Genomic DNA, 24,076 nt, shown 5'->3' on the forward strand with positions numbered 1-24,076 from the left:
CGCTCCAGAGCGCTCATAGAGTACACATCATAGAGTACACATTCATGATAATCATAAATGTGATCATAAAGTCGGCATGATATCAGTCATGTATTTGCTTGTGAAAGCTTGCGGCTTTCATGTAACTGCCGCCTAGCAACGAGAGGCAAAGGGTAAAGAGGGTAGGCTATCATAGATTCTGTTCGGAAGAGATCAACACATGATTGCTTAAAAATGAGGTATTTTAACAATTTGCATCTGTTTTGTGATTATCGTGACACTTGTGTGTTATATAGAACTGTATGTCTTATCAGCACATCGAGGATCTTCCACCGGAGGCTTTAGCAAGTACTCGTAGCAACACTACACTTTACCCTTCGCCATGCGTTGTTAGGGAACGGTAGCAAGTACCCCGATGACCGACTTCAAGAATATGTAGGAAAAAAGTAGAAATTATACTTTCCAAAAGTCATTTGAGCTTAGTGTATTGCATTTCCATTTATATTGTAGGTTCTTGCTGATGTTTTTGCAGAGTATGACGCAGCTGCTGAATCAGAAGCTGGGCAATTCCATGTAAATGTCAACCTCACCATGCAAAAATAAAGCAACATGTAATACATCAAAACCACTCCCAGAGATATCACCTAGGCCTGTATTTTACAGATGTGAATAAGTTGAACCAATTTGTAACCAACCTAATATGTCACTGTCAGTCTTTCTTTCTTATAATGTAAAACCCAAGCTAAAATCAACTTTGATCATGTACAATTCTATATTATTGCCACAAGCCACAGAAATGTATGCTAAAATCCACAAAACAGCAAAACAATAGCCATCCTAAATATTATTTAAGAACTTTGATAGTTTTAGCTGATATTTAGAGAGTTTTTCAAAGGGTTATGGTGGTTAAATTGCTGATTTTCTAAACATATGCCATGTCTATTTCAGACGCGTCACATCCATAACGGAATTTCGTCACATCCATAACGCTGACTTTTCCTTCCGAAACTCTGCATGAAGTACAAAATATTTTAAACAAAGATTTTTTAATATTCACCTTGGACCCCTCTATCAAATGGATATCTCCATTTCGACATTAGGTTTACAATTTCACAGAGTTTGATAAAAATGTACAGTCACCCAAGAAAAGTGATACTTTTTCTGTCACATCCATAACGCATCTTTTATTGGCATTTTCTGGCATGCCCTAGATGTACTATGGGAATTGTTCTTGTTCTATCACTTCTCCAGTATGGTACAGCCTTAAAATATGCAACACCTGTTTAAATACTGGGAGACAATAAAACATGCACTGGGTCATTTGTTGCCATTTTGAGTTCAAGTGTCACGTCCATAACGCTGGAATTGCTCAGCTGCAGAGTTTGTATGTACTAATTGTGAACATTCACATTATTATCAATCTCATTTATTTAAAATCAGATAAAATCATGCCATCATGATCACTGCTTAAAGTACCAGTATTTGGTTGTTCTTTTGTTCAGAACTGTGATGCCAGCCACGGTGGTGTAGTGGTTAGCGCTGTCGCCTCACAGCAAGAAGGTCCTGGGTTTGAGCCCCAGGGCCGGCGAGGGCCTTTCTGTGTGGAGTTTGCATGTTCTCCCCGTGTCCGCGTGGGTTTCCTCCGGGTGCTCTGGTTTCCCCCACAGTCCAAAGACATGCAGGTTAGGTTAACTGGTGACTCTAAATTGACCGTAGGTGTGAGTGTGAATGGTTGTCTGTGTCTATGTGTCAGCCCTGTGATGACCTGGCGACTTGTCCAGGGTGTACCCCGCCTTTCGCCCGTAGTCAGCTGGGATAGGCTCCAGCTTGCCTGCGACCCTGTAGAAGGATAAAGCGGCTAGAGATAATGAGATGAGATGAGATGTGATGCCAGCTGCCAAGTAGACCGGTGTTTTCATGCGCCATTTCCATTGAGTAGAACCAGAGTAGAACAGCCAGTGAACCGCAGCGTGTTCTTCCGCTGACGTCACAGCATGGCCGCGAGCCACGGACCCGGTTTTCTTGCGCAGTGCAATTGAAAGTTGGATATTCGCGTAACAACAGCTTCTTTTCACGTAACTATAACAGAAATCTAACATGTTTGCCATGTTGTATAGTTTATTTAAGAAATTGCATAGAGTCATGTTCGTGTCATCAGCCCTTTAAAGCTGGCTGTTTTCTCAGTCTCCTAGTGTAAATGTAAACTTCATTACCCAGCAGGCTTCCAAAAAGGCGGGGCTTTCCCCATTATTCGGTAAACCTCTCCTGAACGATTGGCTCTATCCCGTCACGTGATTCGATGTCAAAATGGCGTCTCCGAATGGAGGTAAAATTTAATTCCTCTCAGACAACTAATTTCTCTGCTGTCGATGTTTAAATGTAATGGGAAGAGGTCACTGCGTGTCATGGTGTGTGTGTGTGAATTAACACGCCTTCTTCCTTGTTGAATGTTGAGGTTAATAGCTTCACAATAATGCTACTTTTACTTTTACCAGCTAGCGCCTGTTTATCGGTCTCTAGTAGCCTCCCGCTAGCCAACTAGACGGTAACCGTGTCGTTATGCTAGCTAGTTTAGCAGGCTAGTCAGCTGTCAGCATGCAGTGAGCAAAATGTCCGCCCGATATATCACAAACAGTAGATTCGGTTCTGTTCGGCGTTGTGTTAACACCGATATCGAGAATATACTCGCTGTTTAAGAAGTATTGTGGTTAGCTACCAAAGATATATCTACTGCTGTGTTGTTTAGCCGAGTACTGATTAATGAGGAATTACTAAAAGCGGCAGCCTGAACGACCAAACAAAATATACAACAATCAGTAGTGCCAACTCTTTTAAGGGGAAAGTAGTTCCTGCAGGTTTAAAAATCGCCAGGTGACGACACGGGCTAATTTGCATATTAATTTAAGCATCTGGCTTATTTGCATCTCAAAATGTGTTTTGTGAAGATGGAAGAGTATCTGAATACACAACAGAATAAAAGATACGCCAGGGATAATGTACAGCCAGTCGATCATTACTTAACAATTATCAGGTAATAGTTTTAGTATAAATATGCAGGTGAATATTTAAATTGTCACAATTTAAAAAAAAAACAACTTGCACCTTTAAAGTGGTAGGCATGTTGTGTAAATCAAATTATACTAAACCCCCCTCCCAAAAAAAAAAATCCATTTTAATTCCAGCTTGTAATGTGACAAAACAGGACAAACGACAAGGGAGAGAAATACTTTTGCAAGACGCTGTATATGAGAGAGACTTCACTCACTCATGAAGTACATGTTCACCACTCAGAGATAATCTTCATATCTTTGCACCACTGTGTAATATCCTCCATAGATAATGAGTAACAGTCAAAATTTGGGTATGCCTTCTAATTCAATATTTTTTTTCTTTATTTTTATTAATTAAAAGACACTTCATGTCTTAAAGTAGGGTTGTGCAATATGGGAAAAAATGAATATCCTGATACATTTTTTCCATTTCACGATATACGATATACATCTCGATATATTTAAATCTCCTCTAAAGGACCCCATGAAATCTAACTTTTACTCTTTACTGTTTTCACTACAATCCCTGCAGATTAAATAACATTCTTGGTTAACTTTACAGGTGGTTTTCAACAACACATTTTAAATTTTCATGTTAGTGATTAATCACAATTGAATTGAAATAAGACTGTTTTTATTCAACAAAGATGTGGCACAAACTGCAAAAACAATCTTGAAAATTGCAACAAAGGGGCAATACAATACAGAGCTGCTCAGAGCTCGAATCAATAAAGTGCAAGCTCAACACTGAGAAAGACATTTAGCCTAAATAAGAAAAGTGCTCTTTCATTAAATTATTTAAAAAAAAAATAGATCTCCAAGCTATTAACCTGACTACTGAGAACCACTGGAACATTCACAATAGAGAGAGAGATTGAGGGAGAGAAGAGAGAGATCTGCAAAACATAATTTTTCTCTTTGCACACTTTTGAACTGAATGTTTTCTGGCTCTGCCTCTCAGATGTGTACAATTGCGGTATTGCCTTCTCTGTAAAATGTCTGCGACCAGGCAACTCATATTTGGGATCGAGTGTGTTTTTAGTAATTTTTGGAAGCCTGGTTTTTCCACTATACTAACTGCTAACTGGGATCATGTCTTCGGCAATGACGTTAGTGATTGCATCCGTTATAGCTCTCCATCTCTGACTCGTTTTCTCATATGGGGGGGCTTTGGAGAACGAGGCCGCTATGGTCATTTGTTTAGCTGGGGGAGTTAGCTTGTGGGCAGGTAGTTCAGAGTTTAAGAGACTCTTCATACTGTACCGGGTGAGTTTCAGGTGATGGAACATATTTGTAGTGCTGCTGCCTTCCGTGATGACAGTTTTTTTTGCACACTTTACAAACTGGCATTTGCTGTTCCACGTCCTCGCAGTATCCAAAAAATGCCAGTTGACTGACCCCTTACTAGTTCTTTTAGGAAGTAATTTGTCGCTGAAATTGCCAGAGCTTACACAGTAGCCTATGCAACACCAGCGATTGCACGAACTGAGTCAGCGCTGTAAACCGGAACCAGGAAATCTTCCCGCTGGCAGTGTTGCCAGATACTGCTAATGTTTTCCGGCTCAAAATATGTTCAAAACCCGCCAAAATGCACTTAAAACCGCCCAATCTGGCAACACAACCGAAACTAGAAAATCTTCCCGGAAGTTCCTTTCAGCACTGAGATGTTGCCCGGGATTGGTTGGCGAGTGCGTGACGTTATTGTTTTCTTTACCCTTAGGCAGCCTCTCACGTTACTGCCTGAGGGACAGGGAGAAAACCACCGGAAAAGGTTTTAAACAAACACGAAACAAACGCAAGTTGGAAGATGACCATAAAATACTCGATAGTTACGATATAATAATTTAATGTATCGCACACAGAATTTTCGCGATATATCGAGTATATTCAATATATCGCACAGCCCTATCTTAAAGTAATAGATGTCGTTTCTCTTCACTGAGTTGAGCAGTTCTTGACGTAGTATGGCTTACTACAGTTGTGGAATCGGGCTATTTACTGTGTTTTTATTATTATTTACTATTTACTGTTTGATCTCAAACGCATTAAGGCGGCAAGAAATTGCACTAATTAACTTTTGACGAGGCACATGTGTTAATTGAAAAGCATTCCAAGTGACTACCTGATGAAGCTGGTTAAGATAATGCCAATAGTATGTAAAGCATTAATATAGGTACTGTAGGTGTATGGGGCCCAGTAAAATTAAGGCTTAATTTCACGAGTGATTTTGAAGTTTTGAAAACTTTGAAATCATGAGTGAAATTGATCCTTTATTTTATGAGGAACCATACGATTACTTGTTTATAATATATAGGGCCAAATTCATACTTCGGAAGCCATTCAAGTTCACAACATTTGTCATTCATGTTTTCTGAACCAATCAGGGCGCAAGACTATCTTGCACATTTGAATCAGTTTCTAAAGCGTCTTTCATCATGACACGACACAAGGATTTTGAAAATGGTTTACAAAATTTTATTGGAACTTTTTTACAAAAGCCATTTTGTTGACAAAATTTGCTAATTTTTGTAACCGTAACCAAGCAACGAACTAGCCAATAGCATTTCAGAAATACGGCCCCGTGTTAAGGAAAAATGCCCTGCTTGATTGACCAATCAGAACTGAGTAATTTGGCCCTATGTATTATAATCAAGGTAAATGGTGGCTATGCTGAAGAATCTAAAATATGAAATGTTTTTTGTTTTGTTTTTTAAACTTTTTTGTTTACCACATAATTCCATATATGTTCCATATGTTATTTTATAGCTTTGATATCTTCAGTATTGTTCTACAATGTAGAAAACAGTCCAAGTGCAGAAAAACCTATGAATGAGTAGGGGTGTACAAATGTTTGACTTGTACTGTGTGTGTATATATTTTATATATTTATATATAATATGGTGCCTTTACTATATCTTACGCTTCCCTCATTTTAGCTGATGAATAGTTTCTGTCCTTTGTCACAGCTGAGGACTTTGAGTCGTCATTACTGAGTTATGAAAACCTTGATCGAGCTTCACCTGATCTCTGGCCAGAGCAATGTAAGTTTTGGAAGAATCATCTCATTCATTCGTCTCATTATCTCTAGCCGCTTTATCCTGTTCTACAGGGTCGCGGGCAAGCTGGAGCCTATCCCAGCTGACTACAGGCAAAAGGCGGGGTACATCCTGGACAAGTCGCCAGGTCATCACAGGGCTGACACATAGACAACCATTCACACCTACGGTCAATTTAGAGTCACCAGTTAGCCTAACCTGCATGCCTTTGGACTGTGGGGGAAACCGGAGCACCCGGAGGAAACCCACATGGACACGGGGAGAGCATGCAAACTCCTCACAGAAAGGCCGTCGCCAACCACGGGGCTCGAACCCAGGACCTTCTTGCTGTGAGGCGACAGCGCTAACCACTACACCACTGTGCCGCCCCCAAAAATATTTATCTATGAAATAAATCTATTGTCCAGTGTGAGTGATGAATGTATGTAGTTACACTTTCCTGCACTGATTGTATTTTACTTAATATTTGTCTTGGTTGTTTGGAAACAGTGCCAGGGGTTTCAGAATTTGCTGCTTCATTTAAAAATGTAAGTATTGTACACACAGTCATCACATATTAATGATCTTAAACTTGTATGGTGTGATCAAGAGTAGAATAATTTTCTTCCCCCCCCCTTTAGCCAATAACAAACTCTCCACCCAAGTGGATGGCAGAATTGGAGTCAGAAGACATTGAAATGTTGAAAGGTCTCATCTCATGCATGTTTGACCAAACCGCAAATGCATGTTAAAGCTTTGCAGTTAATCTTGATGATTTTCATTACTTTTTGGTTGTGCGAATCAGTTTTTCTTTTTAACTGAACTACTCTATTTTTACTGTCACAGAGTTGGGAAGTCTGACCACAGCTAACCTGATGGAAAAAGTTAAAGGGCTGCAGAACTTGGCATATCAGCTGGGCTTGGAAGAGTGTAAGCAGAACATATTTTTCATCCTATTATATTCAAACCAAGAAAAATGTGTGCCTCAGGAGCTGCTGGCAGGTTAAGGCCAGTTCACATCAGTCACATGTCTGAAAGTAAAGCAAAACTCCATAGAAATAGATTGAAATTAAACTTTCTGTGCACTGTGAACATTATTTGAAAAGTCATTCTCATCTCATTATCTCTAGCCGCTTTATCCTGTTCTACAGGGTCGCAGGCAAGCTGGAGCCTCTCCCAGCTGACTACGGGCGAGAGGCGGGGTACACCCTGGACAAGTCGCCAGGTGAAAAGTCAGTCTACAAAACTGTAATGATTGTGAAACCTGTAGTTAAACAGCAAAATGTTTGTAAATTAATGATGGATAACTGAAGAAAAGGAATAGTCTCTTTATTCATTGGCATGCTTTCTCCTGCCACATTTTTGTTAAACAGTGTGGTAATTACAGCTGGACCAACTTCAGCTGTCTCGATCTTGCATGTTTCATTGACATGGTTGTATATTTGGGCATTAGTTTCTTGATAAAAATGAAGTAATATCGATGACCTGATATTGAAAGAACGCGTTCACAAGCATTTATTGTGAATTCGGCCAAGAGCTCGTTTGTCCTCTAGGTGGTACTGTTAAGCTTAACAAAACAAAACCCACAATCGCTTCACTGTTGCACAGAATGCAGGCTGTCCAAGTATGCACACTCCTATACTAGTACAGTATATGTTCTTTACAGCATTATTCTTGATAGACATAATTTACAAACTGCTCCCATATGATGCTAACTGATCAGTAGAATGTTAAGGGAAATTGGTTCTGGATATATCTCTTGATCCCTTGTTCACTATTTCAGGTAATGAAAGATGGATAAAAGAATCAAATAACCTGACAGTTGCTATGGGTTTGAAAACCTGATTGTGCTTCCAAGCAATAGAAACTGAAATAATACCAGGAAAATATGTAGTAAATCTACGTATATGGAGCGTGTCACCTGACGTATATGAATCCGATCAGTCAAAAAAAAAAAAAGGTTCTTTTATTGGATATTCTAAATCTACAGTTATTCACCTTTTATAATCAGGGTTTATTTCTTACATTTGGTGCATCCAATCCAGAGAAACGTCCAAAAATGTTTTAAGGTATCTTATGAGAAAATCAAATTTGGAGAAAATCAGCTGCAAATTTTGTGACGTGAAAATTTAAATTAATACATAGCACACACTTATTTGGCCTCCAATGTATTTTTCATATCAGATTTCATATTCAGGTTGTAATATTTTGGTGACAAATACATTACAGATTAAAGAATGGATTTAGAGTAAAATTAGAAAAAAATGATATATTGGTCATTTTTTGACGCGCTCTCCTTTCAAGACGCCAAGTCTCAGAACGAACTTGTGCGCCATTGGACTCATTTTGTGGTGATGCCCCAAATGTATACCTTTTGACCTGCCATATCTACGACCGTACCAATTCTAAGCTTTAAAAACTTGACATGTTGAGTGAAAAAAAAAAAATTGGGGGTGGGGGAATGACCTTGCTTTTGTGGACCTGCTGGGGTTTTGCTGTCTTAAAATCATCGGAGACCAATTCAGCTGACACAGGCTTATAATCACCTGCGTATTTATACTAAAGGCAGGTAGTTTATTAAGTATGGGTTTGGTTTGTTTAGATGGATTAGATATCAGAACCGGAGTTGTTCAGTATTTGTTGGTGGTTACCAATTACAATTTTAGATGGTTCTCAGAATGCTTCCTCCAGATAAAAAGATTAACACCGGGTTTGGTCTAGCTTCTAGTGCCTTTAACGCTCTGGAAGAATAGAGGGATAACATTGAGCACCAAAATTACAATCTATGAGTGTGGAGTAATCACGATACTGCTCTATGGCTGTGCAACATGTGCTCTTAAACAACAACAGCAGCGTTTGGATGCATTCCATCACAACTGCTTACGAAGGATTTTGAATGTCCGATTTTATGACCATGTTTCAAACCGTGAGATAAGGAGAAGAACTGGGTGCTCCACACTAGCAACCGTCATCAGTCATCGACGTCTCCTCTACTTCGGTCATGTAGCTAGAATGCCAAGTAAGAGGCTCCCATTACGTCTCCTCTACTGGTTGCCCACTCATGGGTCTCGACGCGTGGGGTGTCCCAGGCTATCCCTGTTGAAGATCTTAGAACAAGACCTCCGGCTCCCCTTGGGTGACGATTGCAACATCTCGGATGGTGCGAGACTAGCATTAGATCGCAACAGATGGCGTCACCTCTTGTTAACCGCACTGAACGAACGCAAAAAATGTGAGCAGGCAGAGCCGTCACCTGACAATGACTGAAGACCTGGACAAGGTGCAAGGTAGGTACAGAATGCTTTTAGACGTCACCTGCAGACTGAGCAGGTGTGTGGATACTAGATGTGTTCAGACATGGTCAGTGGCAGGTCACTGGTTTCCTCGCCAAGTGAAACGATCCTGATAACTTTAATAGATGCAATTAACATAAATGCCTGTCTGAATCAAGGCCATATCTATAGAACGGTCAGAATGCCACTGCATCCGGGGAGCAGATAATGAGAATGAGTTTAGTTTATGGATGATTTTTCCGTTCAGTTGCATTAAAGCAACTGGGATTGATTGGTTGAAAGGCACAGGCAGCAGATGTAACAAATGCCACATGACACTCATCGTTCATGTGTAGATTGAGCTTTCTAAATGCAGCATTTTGTGGTAATTCATGTTCGTTTAAAGTCGGTGATGACTCTGCGAGGACCGTTTGTTTAAATGCATGCTGCGCTCCCTTCACTGTTGCACATGTGGGCTTCAGCCAAACACACTGCGTTGAAAGCTCATTGATGAGCTGAGTGTACAAAGAGGTAGAGCGCCATGTGAGCTCAGTGCTGTTTTGTAAAATTCCATCTGATGGCTCTGATTAGACTGTGTCCATTCATTTAGGGATTATGCCTAACCTAATTTGTCATGGTTTTATGTAATGTTGGTTGCATGGTGTTAATAAAATGATCATAGTTCAGTTGTACATTTGTGATTGCTCAGGCTTAAACCTGACAACAAGCTAGTAGGCTAGTATATGAGCACTTTTCCAGCATCCAGCACTTTTCTTAGAAGTGGTCAAGTAGCCTGTATGTCGGTAGAAGCCGTTGCCTGTGTAATGAATTGTAACATGTTAAAAGAACCTATAGAGAAACCTATGTTCCTAATGAGTTGTTGACTATACAGTTAAAATATTTTATATATCATGGTATAGCTCCCAAACCCATGAAAAATGACAGTAATATGTATCTAATAATTACTGAAACATACAAAAAAAAATCACTAGTCTGCGTTGCCGGGGATCAGCACGCCCAGGCTCCCGCCTTTGCCTGCCACCCGGCTCACGATGCACCCGACCCTGGTGCCTGTCCTTGCAGGTGGTGAGCCCACATGGCGGCGGCTCCATGTAATTTCTTCGGGCTTTGCCTGACCAGGCCCCATGGGCCAAGGCCCGACCACCAGACTCTCGCCGGCGAGCTCCCCTCCCAGGTCTGGCTCCAGGAGGAGGCCTCGGTTTCCTGCTCCCGGGCGAAGTGCTGCAGCTCCTTCTTTGCCATTTCATCAGGGTCTTGAATTGTTTTTAATCTGGCCCCTTCCCTGGAACCAATTTGTTTTGGGAGGCCCTACCAGGGGCTGATGTCCCCGACAACACAGCTCCCAGGATCACCAGGACACCCAAACCCAAATCACCACGTTAAGGTGGTGATTCTTCGGAGGGGATTTACCAGTCAATCTACATTCCATCCCTCACGTATAGTAGTGACCGAAAGGATGAGATTGCGGATACAAGCGGTTGAAATGAGCTTTCTCCATAGGGTGGCTTGGCTCATCCTTAGAGATGGGGTGAGGAGCTCAGACATCTGGAGGGATCCACTTCATGTCAAAAGGAGTCAGCTGGGGTGGTTCAGGCATCTGATTTTAGGATGCCTCCTAAAATCCGGGCACATCCAACTGGGAGGAGACCTTGGGGTAGACCCAGAACAAGCTGGAGAGATTATATATCTCATCTGGCCTGGGAGCGCCTTGGGATCTCTCAGGAGAAGCTGGAAAGCGTTGCTGGGGAGAGGGACGCCTGGAATACTCCGCTTAGCCCGCTGCCACCGTGACCTGACTTTGGATAAGCAGAAGAAGATGGGTGGATGGACGGACAAAAAAAGGAATGTAAACATAGGTGTGATTTAAAACATTACTTAGTCTTGGATAGATTTTGCTTCTCCACATAAAGTTCTCAGTCTGGTGGGATTAACAGCTGACCGTATCATCACCTCACATAGTCTTGCTGGAATACTAAATTAATTGTTACATGTAAACACTTCACGTTCACTAAAACAGAAAGCTGTATATTAAAACACACACACTATGCAATGAGCATGCCCATGATCATTGCACTAGGACATAAGACTCTTTAGGTACTGAAATGCCTGAGTGACAGCAAACAGTCAATTAATTTTATATTCTGGATATTAAGGCAAGCAGTAAATGATTAGCTTAAAAAAAAAACCAAAAAGTTAGCCAGTTCCTTTAGATTGCCTGGCACAATTGCTAATAAATACAACGCTAATAAACTAGCATGTGCAGGTCACAATGCAACTGTCCAGCTTACTTTTCTCAAGGAGGAACAAATGCGTAGTCATGATGTGCAACAGGACCAGCTCCCACTAGTCTGGCTAACGTGACTTCAAAGCTCTGCGAGCATTTGGTCTGGCAAAGATATTAAGCCCAACCGTTTCCCAAAGCGCGTGGTTGACCCGCCTCCCTGAAATGCCTCAGTTTGCTACTGGTCGAAGCCAGAAAAGGCTGTGACGAAGCTTAAGCCAATCACATCACTCTTTCCTCTGACGTATGTGACGTGACGGGGCTAACTGGTAGATTAAACTCTTACCGAAGCCGGTTGGGAGCAAGGCGAAAACGTCCTTCCTTTCAATAAATACCTCCAGGGCTGCTCTTTGCTCCGTTTTCAATGAGAACTTGCTCCATGTTCATAATGTTTCTAGTGAATGAAGCGCTTCCGGCATAGATTCTGTAAACAATCTATGGCTTCCGGTTGCAGTTCTACTACGTCAGTGCCTTGAACACGCCTCTACCCAGGGCCGTTGGAGATGCTCAAAGTTGATTGGCTCCCGATTTTTCGGGAGCTTGGAAGAGCTGTAGATAGCTTGCCTGGCCAGACAAGCTCGCAACAGGCCCTCGTGTTGCGTCACGCTTAGGATGGGTGGGCCCAGGCTAAGCTCCCACACACTGCTGGCTTCTCTGAGTTTTTCAAAAATCTCTTTGCTCTGTCCATTCAGATCTAGAGGGTTGTGCCTATGGTTTTGGTGTTTCCCACGAGTGGGTTTTGAGTAGTTCGGTTCTTTGAAATGCTGGCTACAGACCTACTTTGTACCTCTTTAAATGCTCACCCTCATCCCAGCAAATAGCACAAAGCAATTGCTTGCTCAGAAGCATGTTTGGTGTATACATGTTTGCTTGAATTAATTGTGCATTTAGGAACAGTGCAGTGTTTGTAAGCTTTATTTGCTGCCATTGTTCACTCGCAGTGGAAGTTTTGAAACACTATTACTTTGTAAAAGCAGAAATGTTTTAAAAAGTAGACGTGGTCACTTTTTAAATTTCGTTATTTTCTGCTATTTTAAAATAATAGACTTTTAATGCTGTGAAATAACTGTTGAAGCTTTGTACACTCTTGGTATTTTTTTCAACCAGTTTCATAAGAGAGTCTTTTCATAAAGTTCTCATATATGTCGGCTGAGCACTTACAGGCTGCTTCTTCTAAGTTCCAAATGGAAACTCCTTGTTTGGAGAAACAATTTCAGGGGAAAAAATGTATACAAGGGCATTAACCTCAGAAACTGCTTTTTTAAAGATATTTTTTGGGCTTTTTGCACCTTTATTGGATAGGACAGTGCAGAGACAGGAAATCAGCGGGAGAGAGAGACGGGGAGGGATCGGGAAATGACCTCGGGCCGGAATCGAACCCGGGTCCCCGGACCCATGGCACGGCGCCCCATCCACCCGAGCCACGATGCCCCCCTCGGAAACGAATGTTAACCATAAGTTTTTATCAAAACATCAGTAAGATATTAGAGTAGAACAGAATGCCTTTGTCACTGCACAAATGTACAATGAAATTTAGTTCATCGTAGGAGAGCAATTAAAGCTGTGTTCACATATATACCGGTATGATAGTGTTACAACTGTATCGATACAAAGTATACCGGTACAGTTTAGTGCATCTGTCCACACTAGCGAGAAATGTTTGCGGTTTTCTTTCACGGTAGTTGAAATGCGCGTGCGCGAAATGTTTCCGTGGTTACCGAGTAACTTCCTTCCGAGAATATGGCGGATGAAACAACGTGTGTGTGCTTTTTGTTGTCACTGTACAGTCTGTATTTCTGGTGGTCATTTATTCAGTCGAATTGTATAAAACGCGCGAGGCAGTTGAGAAAGAAACAAAGAATCTCCTGTTCCAATTGTTCCTGGCATCGCTCGTCTCCCCAAAGCTCCAACAAACACACAACTTCGTCTTTGCTCCATGTAGCTCCACGGTCGTTTTGAGCCATTTTGACGTTTTATTTACAGCTGGAAAGCACGTGCGTATTGTATTGTATGAATAACCCGGAAGAAGTAGGAATGGTTCATTGCGCATGCGCATTTTATTTGTATCAATACAGAACCGCTTCATCTGTCCACACTACAGCGAAGCGCTACTGTACCGCTATGAAACCCATACATTTGTGGGTTTCGTACCGATACAGTTACACCGCTACAGTACCGGTATAGTTGCTAGTGTGGACAGGTGTTGCGGTACGAAAGTAGTATCGTATCGGTACAAAATCCCTAGTGTGGACAGGGTATAAGACACTATTAAACCATGTATATAAACTATTGTGTCCTAATTGTGTATATAAACCAAAAGTACATGGAGCTTAAGCTTAAACAAAATTTCTTTGTGGAGATGCTTTATCACAAGAGAGAATTGTTTAATTATTTGCTGGATTTGATCACTTTTTTTTTTTTTAATAGGTCTCGTATATTTATTCCAACCACTTTGTATTAATGGTAATTTGTACTTCTACAATAACATACATGAAGTCCACTTGGTGGTCCACAGTGACCACTTTCAGCAAGTACAAAATTATGATTATTATTTGTTCCCTGAGACTTTAACCACCAATGACCTTTAACATGGTGGGATTTAATTTTCTTCATTTTCGCAGCTGTCAAGAAAGCCTTGTAAATCTCAGTTACTTTTTCTTCATGTTTCTTTCACTCTGCAGCATTTTTAAAATGAGCTAGTGAAGGGCGGGGTAGGATATGTGAGGCGGAGGGATTGTGCCAGGACGATTTACTGTGCCACGGTGGCCATTAAAGTCCTGAGCTGGTTAATGGGGCTGTGTAATCAGGCAGTGAAAACTCACCCTTGAAGGCTTTGGCTGGAGGACACACAAGTGGCTTAGACTTAATGGAGTTACAGTTCTTTTAAACTGTTTTTGGATGTCTTCCTGTTATTTATTTAGATGCCCCTAAGCAGGATTTAATAATTGCTATTTAGGTTGGTAATTTGATTATTTATTTTTTAGTAAATTCAGGACAGTTTTTTTTTTTTCTTGGATATAGCAAGGACAGTATAACATGAGAAAGCATCATTGTGCCTGATCTCACTACGCATGCAAACATGTGGCCATATTTTTGTAAGCATGACAATGAGGCGTGTGCCAGATCCACCTCCTTGGGGACACACACACGCACACACCCTCCTCCATTAGCCAAGTGACGCTGAGTAGCAGTGCTCTCGGAGGAGCTGACGCGTGCCCAGCCTTCCTTCCCCCTACCAGTTCCCATCTGCTCCGGGCCATGATAAATATTGCTGTCTGAGCGTGCTCATCAGGACCCTCCAGTCCCACAGGGACACTCACTACACTGATAAGTGCTGTTATTGAAGGTAATTGAATAGAGAGTGGCCCTTTGGGACAGGTAGGTCTTAGGCAACGCTGATGATACTACTAATGCCTGCTGTTGCAAAATGATGGTGTGATGTAACGTTTGTTTCCTCTTGACAAATGTTCAGGAGGCAGGGTCTTAATTTAGGAAAATGTCTTTGTAAATATTGTGTTAGGGATTTTTGGACAGTGTAATACTGCTTTGTTTTGGGGGGTTTTTTTGGGAGGGGGTGTTTAGTATTATTTACTCAGTTTCTTTAAGATTTAGTATGTTGCTTATTTCACATGAGTAGCACTTCTTTCCATTAGTGAACGGGTGATTCTGATGTGATGAAATTGTTAGACTGAGAGCAAATAAAGTCTTAAAAGCAATTTGGATAAACCGTATTACCAGGCTGAAGAAATCTGCAAAATTCACAAAAAGGAGCACGTCTAACACTAAAACTACCATCTTGTAGTTGCTCTGCTATCAGGAGTGAGGCTGAAGGGTCACACCTGTCCAACACTAATAGCCCCAGTGTTCAATGCCCCCTCCCTGAGATCAATCTCAGCTCTATTAAGTGCACTGTAGCACTGTAATGATTGGACGGACGCTACAGCATCGTAGTAATGGGCTTCCATCAATCCATCAGAGACACCTGACCACAGGGGCCAACAGTTATGAAGTGCTGTCAGATGACCGGCTGTGCTGGGTGAAAGCTGTCCTCCTATATATCCACTCCCTCAGCCTTTCAAGCAGAAATGTGTGTGCTAGATCTGACTTCGCAGCCTCTCCTCTCCCGAGTTTATCAAGCTGAAACAAACCTGATCTGGGCATAATAAGAAAAAGGCAGTGCATGTCGCTCTGAACGTTGCTTATCTCTGACTATTAAAGATATAAGCATTTGATAAGAAGAGAATATAGTCCAATAATTATTTTCGAGTGTCTTGTTATATTTTGGTCTGCGTTCTAGCTTCACGCATCATGTGCAACATGTACAGCTGAATTTGGCTGCAGCTAAACTGGCTCCGGAGGGAGGAAGAGGAAACGCAACCAGCTCCCGCTCCCTCCTCCGTCCTCTCCACTGCCTCTATCAACAGATCGGAAATGACACCTCATTTCCATAGGTGCATTAGGAATTCATTGGATTTTCTTTCCCAGCTAATCATAGTGTCTGTGCAGAAACCTTTTAAGGTTTTTAATGAATGAATTTTGACTGATTGCCTATTAATAAGGAGACCTCATGGACAGGGATAGGCTGTGGTGTGTGTGTGTGAGTGAGAGAGTGCGAAAAAGAGACAGTGTGTGTGTGTACACGTGCCTGTGTGTAATGATTCGTGGTGTAGAGAACAGGCGGGAGGGGTGAGGAGCTCTCGACTGGGACATTAAGAGGAAGCGGTGGCTCCCCTGGGAAATCACTCTCCATGTCTGCATCTTAAATATCCCTGTGAAGTATCAATAAGTGGGTAATTGAATTTTGAGCCCAAACATGAGCGTCAGGTGTATGTATTCCAAAGCGGGGGACATGTGGGCGTGGGTTAATGTGTATGCATGTGTATGTGAAAGTGTGTCCATGTGTGTCCTCGGCGTTCCGCCTCGCTCTCCTGGGAATCGGGCAGTGAATATGGATGTTAAATCTATTAAATAAAGATTACGCCCCGTAATAGGCGAGCGGCAGTTTGAGATGTGCAACAGGGGTGCAATTGGTGTGTTTGACTCTTAATGAAAGTGATTTGGGGCAGTCGGATCTAAACAGGGTTTTCAGCTCAGTCCAGGGACTCATTTTCTCTTCTGGGTTCAAAAGGATCCATCTTGTTGCTGTTGCAATCCTCACATTAATCAGCCACAGCTCATAAGATGGAAGAAAGGAGTATCCATGTCACACCCCACTATTTACGCAGGCATCCTCAAAAGGTTTGGATGATCTCGATTCTGCTTATGTTGCCTTTTTGAAATGTATTTTCCCCATCTGAACTTGCAAGGTCTAGACAAAAATAAAGTACTCATTGTGTGAAATGATCAGCACTCGGTTGCTAGTGAAAAGGAAGCTAATATGGCTGTGCTAGTTGTAATCTCCATTGTTAGCCACATTCACACCGTGTGACTGAACAGCCACTTGTATCACTCCATTCTTCAAATTGAGTTGATGTAATACTTTTTTTTTCCCCCCCTTAGTGAGCTTATATGTCTGCAGAAGGCTGCCCTGGTTCTGATCACTGTTTGTTACACAGCAGCAAAGGCTAATACAGAACTGCTGAAATCCACAGTATGTAATTTTGTATGGATGTCAAGGCAAAGAAGTTGCTGATTAACTAAGTACAGAATTAGTAATTGACCTTTCGAATCAACTAAACAAATCTCTAACTCCTGCTAATCAGTATTGATCCTGTATGTGTGTGTTTGTGTGCTGCACTTGAGTATGGGCACGTGCCAAAAGAAGAAGGTGGCTATTTTGCTGGACCCTCTTTTAATCTAACCCACTCAATGCAAATCATTTCCCTTCTGCTCTGATGGGACTAGAGGATAAATGGAAATCTAATTAATGAGTGGATCAGAGGGTTGCTCTCTGGTGGCAAGGTCTCCGGGGAGAGAGCTAAGCCAGATCGGCTCCCGTATTGTTTTGGACAGAAAATGAGTGAGAGATTGTAAGGGTGCGAAAGAGCTAGGGATGAAATTGTTAGTTTAGCTATGATGAGGGCCTTCCTCTATTTGCAGACTTCTCCAGAAACCACTGGGCCATTTAACGAGCTGTTAGTGGGATTATCATGGGTAAGTAATGGGGATTAAGTTACATGGTGACTTGTGGCAAATGCTGATTTATGAGTTTGTCTATAAATGGATTTGTTACTGTTTGCTCTCTAACACTGATGAGCTGGGGGGGGGGGGGGGGGTTATATATATATATATTTTAAAATGAAATAATTGATAATGACCTAATCAGAGCAGTGAGCAGAACACTTTGTTCAAATGGCATGGGCTAGAGCTTGTTTAGAATAGATGATGTTAAAATCAGTTGAAGTTTGGTGCTGTAAAAGCACCAAGCTCGTGAGTACCAGTTGTGCCATGCGCCATCCACAGGGTCGCTGTGTTGTTGTTTTTGGGAGGAATGGATGATACTTCACTGCTTTAGTGAAGTAACCCAAGCTCCTTCATGGTGATGTGAATGTCTTTGACTATATGTTGTAGGTATCAACCAAGAATTCAACAGATATTTAGTACAAATTTGTGTGTACCATACGACAATCGCTTTTGTCATTTAATACAGTTCCGTGGTCATTGTTTATCTTAAAATCCTGTTTTAGGGAGACGGTTATTTACCTTTTGTCTTTTAAGAATAATTATTTTTGTTCGGGCATTATGTACTGAATAGTGTCACTACTGTGCTTTGTGTATAAAGTAGGGCTGTAACGATACACCCAACTCACGATTCGATTCGTATCGCGATTTTTGACCCACGATTCAATACGCCCACGATTTTTTTTTAATGTTTTTTTTAAAGTAGTAAATTTGACTTATTAACATTTACTTACTTACTTACATTAACTATTTAATAACAAATAATTCAGACCACTGCAGAGAATGAGTAATATGTATGCAAAAATGAACAAATGTATATCCAAAGATTGTTTTATTTCTCAAAATAATACTGTTGAGCCGGAAGCTCTGTTTTTTTCGGTTCTGAAAAAGTCATTTTTCCAAATCGTGTAAATCCGTTAAGATTTTTTTTTTTTTTTTGGGGGGGGGTGGCTCTCTCACTGTCTCACTCTTATAGGGCCAATGATTTTCTGTGATCGCGGAAAACAGATGGAAATTACGGAATTTTTATGGTGAAACATTGCTCGCGTGTCAAAATGTAACTGCCGCAGAAGGCTTCCGCCCAAGCAGACATGCCTTCAGTGTTGCCAGATATTGCTAACGTTTTCCACCCCAAAATATGTTCAAAACCAGCCAAAAAGCACCTAAACCTGCCCAATCTGGCAACACTGCATGCCTTTCCGGTCAAGTGATTGTGATTGGCTTGTGGCACACCTAGCCAGCCAATGAGCTGCTTGTTTACAGATTCGCTCCCCGCGTCGCAACCAGAATGGCGACCGCTTAAAAGAAATGAATGCTCTGCCAGTGACGAGTGTGGACGTTGCGTGACTCGCAGAAGATTGTCGCAGGTCGGCGAAAAAATGACTTACTAATAAATATTAAAAAATAAAAGTAATTTAAGTAAGTTTAAAATGTAATTTAAATAAAAAGTAGAGTATTCATTAAATTGAAGTTTGGAAGCGCCTCTGTTTTTGGGCTGAGGAGAAGTTTGAAAGGGTGTACCGCGATTCTGCCTTCTTGTATCGTGATACGGATCGTGGCTCTGCGTATCGCGATTTCGATTTCGATATGCATATCATTACAGCCCTAGTATAAACGTACATTAACTCACTTCCAGGTCGTCTGCCATTTCAGAACTTGCCATGGAGCCTCGCTGCCTCACCCTCACTGGCAGCATTTCACTTTTATAAACGTGGCCTTTTCCTCTTTAAGCAGTAATTGCAGGTCAAATGACTTCCTTTTAATCCTTCTCTTTTTGATGGTTTCATTCATGGCTGCAACCCTGCCTGAGCAGCCTTGCTTCTGATTATATTGTTTTGTGTTATTTGAAGAGACAGTACCAAGCAAAGTTAATCAGTCTGAATCCAGTTGCCATCATGTTTAACCCAGTGATTGACAACTCAGAGTCTAGCTACTGACACAAACTCCCGGCGTTTATTATTCCACATGGGGCAGTTCATCTAAATTACAATTTGCGGCACTATTCTATTAGCCAACATCTGTGTTCCTGTGCGTCAGTCCTTTTGTCACTACAGTGCTGTTAAATTACCTCTACCTTTGAGTAGTGGCAAATATAGGTTGCATATCTCTATATATTATATGGACGCGAGTGTTTTACTGGGAAATACACCCCTGGTATTTTTCATATGAGTTACAGCCGGGACATGGAGATTCAAAACCATGACGTAAATCTCTATACGTCACTCATGAGGAAACTAATGAATTGTTTTGAGAAATGTGGGTACGTTTTGTCTGTGAATGTGTCTGTATTATAAAAAGAAAATCACACATTGGCTTGAAGATATGAAGTTTATCACCTCATGTTGAAAAACTCGCATTTTTCATACAAAATACATCACAGATCTGAGTGGCCTTTTCACTCCGATGACGTCACTCCCAATGTTTTCGCACTCGCTAGACACGCGTTGTCAAAATGGCGAACCGGTTCAAAATCAAAATTATTTTTGATTAACTTGCATGTTTTTTGTGGCTGCGTCCATGTAATAAAAAGAACATTACATGGTGGCACAAAGATATGAAGTTTATCTTCTCGTTTTCAAAATATTTTCACTCATTTGCTTCGCTCACTCGAAAATAAACTTTATACCTTCACGCAAACTTGTAATGTCCTCTGTGTACTTTTGGCCATCTCTGGATTTTAACCCCTTCTGACATAATGTGTACGGTTGTACACGTGATGTTCCATAGCATTTTTCCTGGTGTCCGAAGGGGATATACTGACTATCCTTCATATGTTGGAGCAAATGCAAAGCACATTTCAGTACAGGTTGTGGACTTGTCTGTTATTTAACAGTAAGCTACAGGACCCATCTTGTCACTGACGGAAACACCAGTTGCACGTAGGTGTGTTTCAGTTGCACATTGCGTGACTTTCTTTTTTTTTCTTCTCAACACTGAAGATACAGGTTAAAGAAAAAGGATTATTATTTCCTCCATAGCTTATTTTAGCGTTTTATGATTATAACCATCTGCTTCATAAACAGTTTTTCCTCTTATTCACTCAAGATGGTTCTGAACCTTTTTTGAAACTGAGCTAATTGTGCTGTATGTAGCACTACGTTCAGACTGCAACCTGAAACGACCCATATCCGATTTGTTGTGAAATCCGATTTTTTTGTTAGGCCGTTCACATTACCAATTATATGAGACTTGTATGCGATCTCCAATATGAACGGAAAACGACCCAAAAGTGTCCCGCATGCGCAAATTGACATGTAATAAGCACATCTACGTAATAACGTAAACAAAAAAAAGCGCACTCTTCAAGTTTGCAAGTAAAGCATGGAGATGAGGCGAGACCTGGCGATGTGGTTTTTGTGGCGGCGGCGGAACTCACACAATAATCTGATTAATGTGGGCAGCAGACTAATGAGACCGAAGGTGTCAAATTACTGGAAATTTCCAGAACAATCTTATAATCTTGTAATACAGGATGATTTAACATCCAGGTCCCTACCAAATCCACCATTAGCTTGATCAGTTCTATAAAAGTCTATTTAAATTCTGAAAACTGTACAAATGTTGTTGTTTTCCACCAAAGAGGCGGGATTAGCCAACGCAGAATAGTGACGTTTGTCTCTTGTTGATGACGTGTAGGTCGCATGAATGCGACCTGTCCGGTCAGACTGCAGTCGCATGTGAAAATAACGGATATGCATCGGAATTAGGACCACATATCCAAGCGGCCTGGGTCGCATGTGAAAAAATCAGATGTGTCGTTCAGATTGTCAATAACAAATCGGATACAGGTCGCATATGGGCAAAAAAATCGGATATGGGTCGTTTCAGGGTGCAGTCTGAACGTAGTCTAAGTAAGATTGATCATAGCTGTCTTTTCATGCTTAAAATGATGCTTATGGCTCATTAAATTATGAGCTATAGTTTTGTTTGGCCTATATTGAGAAGATTTGCTCACAACTGTCTCTATCTTTGTTGCATTGTGTACAGTTGTGATATTAAACCCTGCTGTCTTTGACAGGTAAGTTATCGAGTTCCGAGCTCATGTCAAGGCTTCTAGGCTTTGTATATGTTGTTGGCAGGTGACCTATTAACAAACGAGCACAGCTTGCAAGGTCACAAATCGTACAAGAAGTAGATACTGAATTTTTAGCATTATAATCATGTGTACGTCATGAAGACACTCCCATCTCTGTTATTGATGCAGTTTATCCCATTTCAAATTGTTCATAATTTCTACAGATGTGCTCCAGTGTCATTACTTAACGGACATGATCAGGTGTCCACAAATGTTTGGCCGTGGTGTATGTTTAGAAAACGTATCCTCTCTGAATAGTGCGTTAGATTTCTGCATTAGGAAGTTCACCCTCTCAAAGATTGTTATATAAAATTACACCGTATTTCTGCGATTGCATGTACTCTACAGTTTTCAGCTCCAACTGACATTGTGGTGCCCTGACTGACTTTTTTTATTAAAAAAAAAAGGCACACTCATATCTCCCCTTTTTGTTTTGTTTTCCAGCCAGAGAAATGACGAGAGGGAAATTCCTTAACATCTTGGAGAGGCCAAAAAAATGAAGACTGAAAGGACGGACGGATTGTGTTTGGACCTATATCAAGAGACTTTGTAGCAAAATAAGTGCCACGATGTGTAACATCTGAAAGCTTAGCTGGATAAATTTTTATTTATATGCAGAGTTACCAGTTTATTAAGTACATATGCAGGTAATGACCATTTTATCAGGCAAATCTACCATGCAGGTGCATTAACTACATAGATAAATTATTGATTATAGCTGATCTGTTGATTATATACAGTTTATAAACTGACATCTTCGACTGGGAAAGGACCACATTAGGACCACTGCTGTCCAAGCGTCATTCAAGTTGGGAACCATTTTCAGTCACACTGAAATAGTAGTAATGGTGTGCAGAAGGTGCAGCAGTGTTACTGCTGGGTTAAGAAACGTACTACCTGACAAAAATGTCCGGCCAACTGTACACTTGCATGCTGGGCCAACCAGTTAGTGTGTCTTATAAAGTGGCCAGTAAAAATACAGTGTTTAAGAACCCAGTCAGTGCTGCTCTGCCTGATGCTCATCCTAGCACAACACACGTTATCGTCAGTGTTGCTGCCGTGCCAAAAGTCCTCTGCTCAGCTGTGATCTTATGGTGGTTCTTTACCATTAGTGGATGAGGTTTAGCAACAGACGGGACGCAGTCTCTAATTCTTACCAACCTGATAAAATGGCCAATCGGTGTAATTACAAACATTGTGAACTGATGCAGCTTCCTGTATATGTAGAATGTGTAAAATATTTTTATTTTTTTTTCCTTAATTAAATGCTTTTTTTTTGTCTGCTCTATATTTATTGACTGACCTAAATTACTCTTGTCTTATTTCCAGTTGACACTATTTGTTTAATAAAATAATTTTTAATTAATGGGTTCAAATTTGTTTAAACATTTAAAAACTACTAACGTATCTGGTTTGTTGACATCATTGACATTTATTCTGTTGCTTTCAATCTGCAGCAAGATATAATAGTGTTTAGGGACTCTCCTAAAAAGTACCTTTCATAAAACAAGGGCAGTTTAAGCGGCACCGTCAAAACATTTTAATTGGGGCAATAACTTCATGCCTATGACGCTCTATAGCCTTGTCCCATTAGGATCCCGCTTCCAGGCTAGTGCAAGGCCATTTCTCCTGTTTAATGTGAATTGGGAGTTTGGAGGCCCCTGACACAAAACATTGCATAAAAATAATATTGCTCATTGTCATCCATGTTAATGAGATTTGACATAATTACTAGGGCCATTTCTTCTCTAATTAGCACACTTCCAGAGACAGTGGAGCAAGTGGTCTCACGGAAAAGGAAATCGGACAGGCATGCTGAATGGGAAACAAAGAACACTCCGGCCAGTGTAATTAGGTGAGACAATGGGCAGGGCTGTTATTGGCTGGAGATGTCCAGAAGCTTCAGATATGGTTGGGGTCCTCTTGCTCCTTTTAACTTGAGCAACTATGCCTCTCCCCTCCCTAATACACCCTGATTGTCTTTGAATTGAGACTCCTGCTACCGACAAACACCACTCATACTGGTGTCCTACTAAAACCTGAGTGCTTTTTATGCAGATTTTTCCAATATGACTTTTTTTTCCCCCCTGTCTCTATTTCATTATTTTATTATAAGGTCTGACAACAGAGTGGTTAGGTAATTTTTTTTTTCCTCCTCCTGACATTTAAGGTACTTGATTTGCCATCAGTGGCTACTTTATTAGGAACACCTGCTCATTTCCAGTCATAAGATGATGCATAAA

At 41.0% G+C, this 24,076-nt stretch overlaps 1 protein-coding gene across 1 annotated transcript; it reads left to right on the plus strand.

The window, feature by feature from the left end:
- Window positions 1-2,255: 2,255 nt before the first annotated feature.
- Window positions 2,256-23,114, plus strand: lin52 (lin-52 DREAM MuvB core complex component). Its single transcript, XM_060934043.1, has 6 exons — window positions 2,256-2,305; window positions 5,996-6,070; window positions 6,575-6,612; window positions 6,706-6,772; window positions 6,911-6,994; window positions 22,278-23,114. The coding sequence occupies exons 1-6, from the start codon at window positions 2,287-2,289 to the stop codon at window positions 22,331-22,333; spliced, it is 339 nt and encodes a 112-aa protein (XP_060790026.1). The 5' UTR covers window positions 2,256-2,286; the 3' UTR covers window positions 22,334-23,114.
- Window positions 23,115-24,076: the final 962 nt, after the last annotated feature.

Source organism: Neoarius graeffei, chromosome 11 (genome assembly GCF_027579695.1).
Source record: "Neoarius graeffei isolate fNeoGra1 chromosome 11, fNeoGra1.pri, whole genome shotgun sequence".
In the NCBI taxonomy this organism is placed as follows: domain Eukaryota; kingdom Metazoa; phylum Chordata; class Actinopteri; order Siluriformes; family Ariidae; genus Neoarius; species Neoarius graeffei.

What these genes read in the sequence shown, in the direction of transcription:
- lin52 (XM_060934043.1), top strand. An exon ending in TGATCTCTGGCCAGAGCAAT is followed by an intron (nt 6,071 to 6,574) that starts GTAAGTTTTGGA and finishes GTTTGGAAACAG; the next exon opens with TGCCAGGGGTTTCAGAATTT. An exon ending in AGACATTGAAATGTTGAAAG is followed by an intron (nt 6,773 to 6,910) that starts GTCTCATCTCAT and finishes TTACTGTCACAG; the next exon opens with AGTTGGGAAGTCTGACCACA.